Source organism: Macrobrachium nipponense, chromosome 27 (assembly GCF_015104395.2).
Source record: "Macrobrachium nipponense isolate FS-2020 chromosome 27, ASM1510439v2, whole genome shotgun sequence".
Classification (NCBI taxonomy): Eukaryota; Metazoa; Arthropoda; class Malacostraca; order Decapoda; family Palaemonidae; genus Macrobrachium; species Macrobrachium nipponense.
The window spans coordinates 40299695-40309911 of NC_087216.1; the positions used below are offsets into that span (position 1 = coordinate 40299695).

Below are 10217 nucleotides of genomic sequence, written 5' to 3' on the forward strand. Positions count from 1 at the left end.
TCTCAGCTTCAGCTACAACATGTTTTAAATTCAACAGTATATTTTCTTGCTAATCTTTGATCTATAGCAAATTAAGTCATTACATAAAAATATAGTCCTATTCTACGTAACGTCATGTATAACATAACTACGACAATTGTTTATCGTACGACGGTTTAAATACATGCCAAACAGATGATGATGTTATTCAATGTGGTTGTACTTAGCAAAAAAAACGATTGGTTGTTCATGGCTGTACACATTTATGCAACGAGTATAATATTATAACAATACTTTCATCATTCTCTTTTGCTGTTTTTTGAACTTAACAAGGAGATGGGATAAAGTTAAGCTGTTGTAATTTGGTCTCTTGCTTCCTGACTGTACGCTGTTGCCTTCACCCGTTGCGAGCGAAATTTAAAAATATTTTAAAAATATTTTTGTGTTGGTATTAATTGCTAACACCACCATAAAATTGGATTATTGTAACTTGTACACTACCTGCACTATACTTTACATGTAGTATAGAGTATACTGTAGGCTAGGCTACTGTATTCATATGTATACAATATACCATAGAGTACGCTAGGCTAACTTGTTAGTGCTATTCAATTTCTCTTTGTACTGAATTATCATAAGCCATCTGCATTGAACCTAGAGAATGAGCAGAAATTAATAATTATACCTTATATGTATAAAGTATACCGTGTAGTGTAGGCTAGGCTACCCTATAAGTAAAGATGGTACTGATTACCTGAGTATAGGCTAGGCTGTTTTCAAGATACGATTGTTCTAACAAACAATGGGTTTTTTGGAACCTAACCCCACTGTAAGAGAATACGTGTATATAGATATACAATATACTGTTCTTTGGGTTTTTTTTCTATATTTTTTCTTATGTTGTCTATTTGTTGGTGGAGAACTTCTTTTATTAAGTTTGAAAGGAACCTCATGATTCAAGTCCGAATTTTAACAACCCGGGTATACTGGAAGAATCGGTCAAGTGAATTCTTGCATTGGCAGATGTGGAGGATGTGCGCTAGTTCCTGCTACATCGGGAATGATCCACTTGGCGGTACACGTGTGCTAGGTCGTCTATTGACTTTAAAGAATATGGTCTCTAGGGCAACTAAACACCCTAAAGAATATGGTCTCTATGGCAACTAAACACACACACACACACACACACACACACACACACACACACACACACACACACACACACACACACACACACACACACACACACACACACACACACACACCCCCCAATGCCTGGTTCATGGTCAAGAGAAATTCACATCTTTAGGGCTGAGACTGTCAATAAACAAGAGGGTCATGTTTCCTGCCTGTTGCTTCAGTTGACATTGCAGGTGCTCAAATGCAACTGTAGTGCATGCTTGACAGTTCTGTCAGCCAGATACATTTCCCAGTTGGGATGTATTGGCAGGCAAGCTGGCTTTTGGAATAAAGTGATTGGGGCAGAGTGCTGCCTTCACACAATCTTTCACGGAGAGATTGCTCGACTTGAGGGCTCCCTGTCGTCTTTGTTTACTGCCAGTCACAACAAAAGTCTGTAGGTCTTCTGCTTCGTCGTTCCTGACTGGGACGACCATCTACTTTGCAAGGTGTTCTGCAAGCATTGTTCACCCTGGATTTGAGGATGAATGCTGGAAGACTTTGCCTTTCACCTGGAAGTAGCCTTTTTTCCCTTCAGTCAGGATTTAGTTACGGATGAGAAACTTCAACCGTTCTTTTGACATCCCATAGACCCACATTTATGTCCTTCTACCTTCGGGCCTAGCCCACAGGTCATTGGCACCTTTTTTCCTTGAACCTGTCTTTAAGAAGACACTTAGCATTTCACTTAAGTCCCTTTGGGCTGAGAAAAGGACACAAACCTACACTTGCTGGAACTGGCATCTGATGCAGTAAGTCTACACATTGAGCACCTATTCTATTTTCCTTTCTAGAATCATAGAAGCAATCCCTCTCCTCTCTAGCAAGGGGAGGAAAGAGACTGGCAATAAGACAAACCCAATTCTGGTCTTTGTCTTACTGCCTCTGACTAAAGATTCTTCCCAGCCTTTTTTCGTACTAGTTACAATTCCTTACTCATTCGCAAAGGTCCAGAGGTCTGACAGTTGATCTCCCAGTTCCTATACTCCTATTGATATGTCAGAGGCATAGTACTTCTCCTCACTCTTTTGACCAGGAGCAGCCTATGTGTTGCAAACTGCAGTAAGTTCAAAGAGACTCGCCCAGATTAATCCCTCCACCAGTTTGTCTTCCTAATGTAAAATACCAATGGTTTGTATATCATGTAGGAACAAATCACAATTTTTTAAAGTAAATTGTATTTTTCCTAACTACAAACCTGAGGTCCTTTACATTACATTTATGCCCACCTCATGCCACCCTTCATTCTGTGACCTGGTCCAAAAGGCAAACAGGAATGTTTACATCTGGGCACAGTGCCCTTGACTGTGAGACATTTGCTGGTTGAATGTCCCAGACTTGGGAATTTGAGACATAAGTTCCTGTCTTGGGGATGTGATAGAGGAGGTAATTTTATCCTATCTACAATTCTAGGAAAGGATTGTAATATAGAGCAGTTATATATCTTTATGAGGGAGGCTGGCCTCCTCAACAAAATCTAGATTATATAATAGAATATCTATGTAAGAGTTTATATATTTGAACAAATTTATTCTTATAAATATAGTTTTATATTTTTTATATTAAATTAATTTTAGATTTAATTCTACTTTTTATCTAAATTTATTTCGGTGTCAATAACAGAGATGTTCTGACACCAGTTTTTAACAGACATAATCAATCAATCAATTACATCTGTGCAAGCAGGTATTCCTGCCTACCAGATGGTAGTTACCTTATACAAGAGTTTATTGGCAGTTTTCCAGCTTTAACAAAAGTAATTCCTAATGTAAAGTACCTCGGGTTTGTATAGTTAGGAAAAATACAATTTAGTTTTAAAAATTTTGATCTTTGTGTAGAAACAAAAAGCAAATTTTAAAAGTATTTTGTATTTTTCCTAATGATACAAACCTTAAGTTCTTGACATGGATGGCCCACCTCAACCTTCCTCTTATCTGTCACCTGGCCCAGAAGGCAAAGTGGATTGCAGACTGACAGATGGGAGGGGTTTAACTACCTTGTCAGTTTGAATTGCTGTTCCAGCTTTGGTTTGCAAGCTAAATCTTATGTTGTTGTTGGTGTCGTTTTTCTTCTTCTTTTTTTTAGAATTTGCTATAATCTATGTTGTACTAGCCATACTAGTCTACACTGCTTGTACCTGTGTTCATGATGGCCAAACTCAGTATTCCTCTTGAAAGCCAGGGAAGTTGAGAGGGCCCTCATCTCATTTTTAGACAATTGCACAAAGAACCTTTTCCAGAGCCTTTATCTCATCTACAGTCACAATCACATTATCACCTTTCTAAGATTCCCAAAAGTGCATGAAGGATGACATTTTATAGATATGAAAATGTTCTTGAAAAAACCACATTTCTTGTTTCAATTCTCAAGGATAAGAGCCTGAAATTCTCATACCTTGAATCAGACCAGTTTTACCTGGTAATGCTTGACGATCAGGGGTTGACTAGAATGGGGCAATGGCTGCAGCAGGGTCCTCCAAAAACTTAACTTCTGTAGCCTTACTTGATAACCTCCAACATGAATATAACCTCCAAGCATGAATACACAAGGTGTGGGGAAAGTGAAGAGATGTCACTGATTCAGGAGCTGCTTCCATGTCAGCATGGATCCGAGTTAGTCTACTGGCTGTTGAAGTTATAGTATCAGTTCTCCTAAGGTTGCGGGATTGGGTTGAGTCGAGCAATGTATCTGAAGTTTTCAGCTCAACCTTGTTGTAAAGAGATCAGCTAGGGGCATCCATGGATGCTGTGAAGACTTCAGAGCCATAGACCACTTTGATGGAAGGACTCTTATATCTCTGTTGAGGCTATGGTATTCCTAGCTGGCAAAAACCTTGCACTATTTGTACTCAGATTTTTTTTCTGTTCATAAGAAAATCTCAATCACCAGATAACTCTGCAAGCAACCTAAGGGCCTGGAACACTGCCTTCAAATCCAGGAAGTTGATGTGCCAATTCCCATCTGCTTTCAACTATGTGTTTTTCACCTGGTAACTTAGAAGATGGTCTCCTCTCCTTTGAGCCAAAGTAGGCTACATGTGAAGAAGAGATAGTAGGATCTGAAAAAAAACAAGAGAACTGGAGTTGACCAGCACCTAAAGAGAGAATGGAGTAAATCTCATCATGAAGTGGCTCCTGGGATCGAGCTTCTCCAGCAAAGACAGGTTACCCAACAGAAACTGCCACTGTTTTACTGGAGAAGTGGATTACAGGCAGAGCCTGGGTGGGGGCAGGGTTCTGTTCCAGCAGCCTGCCGTAATTTGGAAATTGCCATTAAAAAATTTCTGAAAATGAGAAATAGTAGTGAGCTAGGGAAGTTTGGAGAAAGAAACAGGTTTGTAAGGTTTGCTCTGATAATAATCTGGTTTTCTTCCTTCCTTAAAGCTCCCTAAACTGGCTTTCTCACCTATTTACATAGTGCTGATGAGTTACAGCTCCCAATTTTTTAATGAGTATATTTTAAAAAATACCTTTAGTATGAAATTCTGTATGGTTGTGACGGCCATAACCCAGGGACTACTGTACACAGACTTTGGGGCCACCTTAACCAGTCTCAAGACTGTCTCCCAAAAGAAAAAGCATTGTTCCTTTTGGGTTAGTCTCCATTCCCAAATACATTGCCTTTCTAGAACTGGCTAGTTTGACTTCCTCCAGTTGATCTGCAGGCCCAGCTATGGATCACATATTTGTATGCAAAATGGCAGTCATGCAGTTTGTTTTCCCAGAAAGGCATTCACCACTTGTTTGCATTTCTCTATTCTCTGGTCTGTCGGGAATACTTTGGCTTTTATCGTGTCTATAACCATTCCCAGATACTCCAAACGTTGACTTGGATCCAACTGCAACTTCTCCTGATTTATCACAATACATAGACTGACAAAACTGCAGGAGGGTTGCCCTGTCCCTGAGTAATTTCTCTCTGGACTTCGCTATCACCAGCCAATTGTCTAGATATCTTATTAGCCTGATCCCCAGAGCATGCGCCCACGTAGACACGAGAGTGAACACTCTTGTAAAAACTTGAGGAGACGTTGTCAATCCGAAGCACAGGACTTTGAATTCGAAAGCTTTCCCTGCAAGACTGAAGCGGAGAAATTTCCTTGAAGACTGATGGACTGGTATATGAAAGTATGCGTCCTTCAAATGTTAATAAAAGCCCATAATTATTAAAAGGGTTTTAAAACATTAACATGTTGCATTGCCTTTTGTTGGATGCAGGTGTTAGTGAAGACAGTATTTTGCATATGGTTATTTGCAGACAGGAAAATTAATATTTGTAAGTATATAACCTGTTTCGTTCAATGGCTTATAAACCCAAGAGGCCTCCATAGGTAAAATCAGCCTGAAGGGAAACAAGTTATAGGGAAAAAAAGATAAGACTGATATACCTGAATTCAGGAAACGTTGGGACGGAGAACTCCCTTCCTCATTCTTGAGACAACCTGGAAGTTTGCACTTTTCCTTTGTTCTGCTTGACCTGTCATGTCTTGAACAGAGTAATGGGTTCCAAGAATCTCAGGATGATCCTAGTAGCTTCTTTGTGGCTTCAAGTAGTGGTTCCCAGGTCTTCTGTCTCTTCTCTCAACAGTTTCAAGAGAGATTCCACCATAGCACAACCTTCTCCGCAATCCCTGTGTGGAGAGATAGCACCAATTGGTAGGATCTTTCTCTCTCATATCTGGAGTCTGTCCAGTATCTCATTCATTACCAAAGATGTCACTGGAGAACATTACTCCAGAAAAGAAAGTGGAAAACTGGTAAAACACTCAGACATAATAGCTTTATAACACAACATTCAAAAACATTTCCATAAGATACTAACTTTGTAAGAAACAGAAGAGGCATTATACAGGTAGTTCCCAGTTATTGGTAATCCAGTTTTATGTGGCTTGTGTAGCGACAAAAATTGGCAATTTTCCTTGGCGATATGCACCGATTTCTGTTTGCGCCGATAATTGGGTATTGGCACCAATACATATCTTAACAGATACACCAATCTCCGGATATCGGCACCGAAAATCGCTGATACTTGGTTAATGGTGATTTTTTCTCAGTCATGCTGTCAGAACGTAACCCCGCCGATAACTGGGGACTGCCTATACAGGTAGTCCCCACTTATCAGCGATCCGGTTTTATGGTGCTTGTTTAGTGACAACAATAACTGAATTTTCGCTGCCAATAACTAGGGTTCGGCACTAAAATTGCCGATTTTTGGGTATTGTCACACCGTCGGGAATGGAACCCCCGCTGATAACTGGGTACTGCCTGTATTACTTTTCCAAACATCATCACAGTTAACAAAGTGTCATAGTAAACATCTGTTCTACATTTATTAATTTGTTAGCTTTGCTTACAATATTTAAATGAGATTGTGCAGGTTTTTTTGGGGTGAAGTCCTTTCCATAATTTTAAATGCATAGTCACATAAATGCTAGCTCTCTCATAATCAGATAGTTCCACTGTTGTTGAGAGCACATTCTTGTGTAGATAGGTAATGCAAAAAAGAGGCTTATATGCCCTGTTTTGTGGTTCACTATTTTAGGTGTTGATTAGTGAATGTGGGAGTAGAGCAGCTTGAATCAGAAAAAACTGCCATCATCCTAGTTTGGAATATGTCATTTTACAGTGTTTTACTTGAAAGTTTTTCATGAACTTGAGTTTCCTTGATTTTATTAAGATAGGTGGAGTGGTGTTGTCCATGGAAGTCTTTATACAAAGAACTGGTATCCAAAGCTATTGCCAGAAGGTTAACTGTGCCTCCAACAAAACATTATTAAGAGTAAATTATTATTCATGAAATTCTGCCCATATATAAGTAGCTATTTTTATGAGCTAGTTAGTGATGTAGCCTAGATAAGAACCTGCAATTCATTTTTTTTCTCTGATATATAGATAGTAGGTAGTAGGATAAACAGCACTACAAGGACAGCATTCTTTATTATTATTTATTATAAAGTTATATATAAAGGATTGGTATATTCAGACCTCGGGCTGGCTAAATTCAATGATTAGATTGTTCAAATACTTTGGTCTTTTTTTTATTTAATATCAGAAAAGATAGAAATGTGCAAGTAAATGTGTTATCTCTAGCAGTAATAAATCATACAACTAGATGGGAAGCCCCCTGAAGAGGCTTCCTGAATTTCTAATCTAACCTTTTGCCCCATAATAGTTGTTTTCCAGCATCTTCCATCTACTGCAGACAAGCCTACATGAAATTTCGTGATCTGGTGAAAATATCACACTGGTCTCTGCTCACATTTGCGGTTATGTAGGGTCACTGCGCGCAATGCAGTGATAGTAATGCGATATAAATGTATAGGTTAGTTAGGGGGTCGCACAATGACCTGTCGATCGCAACGACACTCTTCCTTTGGAGCCTGTGTGGTAAAGGTGCCAATTAACCGACCTGGCAGGTGAGATTACTTTGCCAAATGGTAACATTTATTATGAATTATCGTCATCTAAAAGATGTGAATATAACGCAAGAGATCATCAACGAGGACATGAAGAATTAGTCTACCTGCTGTTAATTTTTTTTGTAGGTTTTATATTTTTTTCATCTTTTATTTTATTTTCAATTATACTGTATTTGTACTCTTAATTAACTCTTTAGTATACTGTGGCTCACGTAAAGAATACAGATGTCTACATGCATTATCAGGTGAGGTAAATGCTCTTTATTAAGACCAAAAATGCAGTCTTAGTACAATGAAGACTAATACCCTTTTGATGTATGCTCAGGTTCAAGGCCAAGTACCATCCTGAAGAGTGTGTGAAACGCAGAGAGGAGCAGTTATCTAATCTAAAGGTATTTAAGTTAATTATTAGTTTCATTGTTATTGTTGTCATTCATAATCAAACAATTTATATGGAGAGATTTCTTAAGAAAAGCGCGTTTTTCTTTACGGTAGACCCCCGTATTCGTGTTCTTGAGACTCACATTTACAGATTAATCTACAGACCATATCTACCCATTATTCACAGGAAATTTGCATATTCGTGGTGTGTTTATATGAGAAATATCCACAACTTACTGTATTTTCACATCAATTTCATGATAAAATACACTTTTGTGATAAAACTATTTTACAAAACAAAACCAGGCGTAAGCATTTTAAGGGTATCAGCAGCCTGTAATTGTGGTGATATTGGCTCAAATTCTTGAAAATTAGTTATTGTCTTATTTCCATAGTTCTGGGTCTGGGCCATTGCCACACGTAAGATAATATCGATACGAAGCCTTTTAAATGGTTTAAAGGCCAATTTCTTTTATGTAATCGTGTATTTGTTATTTGTTCATATACGGAACAAACCTTCGGTCTTAACATTAGGATTTACTAGCGCCAAGCTGGAAACCGGTAGAATTAAAATTACACTTGTGAGATCCAGGGACTATTGGCATCTATACCAGGTCACGGGGCATGAATACCCAGAATGCCCTCGGCATCCTGTGACCCACCAGTTATATTCCTACCGCCTTTAAGATAAGACGTGTTTACTGTCTATCTGATTTTAAGCCGGTTTTAAGTTTGCCCGTTTTTTATCCTTTTCATTTTCATTTTTCTCATTACTTTTTCTTTCTCTGAGTGATCGGTAAGAGCGTATAAGTGGTAAGATGGAAATTTTCGCTTCACCATCGGGATCTTCTGCCGTTTCGAAGAGGAGACAAAGGAAATGCCCCAGAGTCAGTGGCTTTCCGTGTTCTAGATTCCTAACTTCGGTGTTGATGTATCCTCATCCAACGTGTAGTAGGTGCAGGGAAAACGTAGGTATGATTACTAATCCCTGTTCTGTTTGTCGGGTTTGGTCGGCGGAACAGTGGAAAAAGTTTTATGAGAAAGGCCAGTACAAAAGGAAGGAGGTGACGCCATCTTTGGTTTTCCTAGCGATTTGTTATCGGAAACTTCAGGAGGGGTTTTGGGTAATTTTATGCATAATATGTACGCTCCTTTGTTTCCAGTAGGTAGGGAGGGAGCATCGCCATCTTTGTTCCAGGTGCTGGCTCCCGAAGCGCATAGAATGGAAGGTACGTGGGCAGCGCCAGGCCTACCAGGCGTACCAACCTTGGAGGGTTTGCTGTCGCATTATATGGCGTTACAATTCCAGCAGGGTCCGGCAGTGCTGAATGTTCCTCATCCCCCTGGCTTGCAATTTATGGGAAATAATGCCGCGGCTGTGCCATCAAATTCTATGTTTACAGCGATGCAGAACGTGGGGGGTAGTTTGGCAGCAAACGTGCGGATGCCAGCAGAAGCCGCACACTCTCTCCCTACAAGATTGGTGACGTCACAACATACGTCACACACCGATATGGCAGACGCGATGACGTCACAGACTACTGCCTCTCGGTCTACTTCGCTGCACCCGGACTCAAATATGCTTTCTAACTCGGCAGTACACACTGTAATGAAGAAATTACAGGATATAGAGGAGAGAATGGCTAAGAAAGACAAAAAGAGAAGGCGTGATTCGTCGTCTTCGTCTTCTTCTTCTAGTTCGGCGTCATTGCTAAGTTCGATGACGTCACGGCGAGCACCAGTCAAGCGTTGGAGGATTCAGGATTTTGTGACTGATCCTCGGGCTAAGAGGAGAAGAGTGAATTCTTCTTCATCTTCATCTTCAGACTAGGACTGTCGTATCCCAGTCAGCAGGAAAGTTGGGAAGTCAGTGGCTGGTAAGCACAAAGCTAGCGGGCGAAGCCGTTTGCAAGAGTCCGAACGAGCGAGAGAGGCGACGGGCAATGGACTAGCGTCCAACGCGGAGTTGCCAGTACAGATTACAAAGACTACGATACCGCTGGCAAAATCAACGTTGGCGGCGAAAAGTGCAGCAAAGAATAGAATGCAGGTTCCAGTTTCGCCCGTAAGGCCGTTTAAAATATGGACAAAGGATGATAAGGCTCCTATTAAAAGAACGAAGAATAGAGAGTTGGCAACCTCATCTGATACGTTGGTGGAAGGCATTGTATGCCTGGATGAAAGATCGAGGCTGAATTCTCCGACGCTCGGAAACGATAGCAGTTAGAGGAAGTGAAGAAGATGATGGAAAAAGGGGCTG

The 10217-nt window shown here is 40.0% G+C and overlaps 1 protein-coding gene across 1 annotated transcript in view; it reads left to right on the forward strand.

Moving 5' to 3' along the window:
• Nucleotides 1–10217, forward strand: part of LOC135201041 (serrate RNA effector molecule homolog) — a 162135-nt gene that overhangs the window by 34562 nt on the left and 117356 nt on the right. Inside the window, 1 exon segment of the mRNA XM_064229888.1 lies at nt 7902–7968. Coding sequence (XP_064085958.1) covers nt 7902–7968 — 67 coding nt within the window.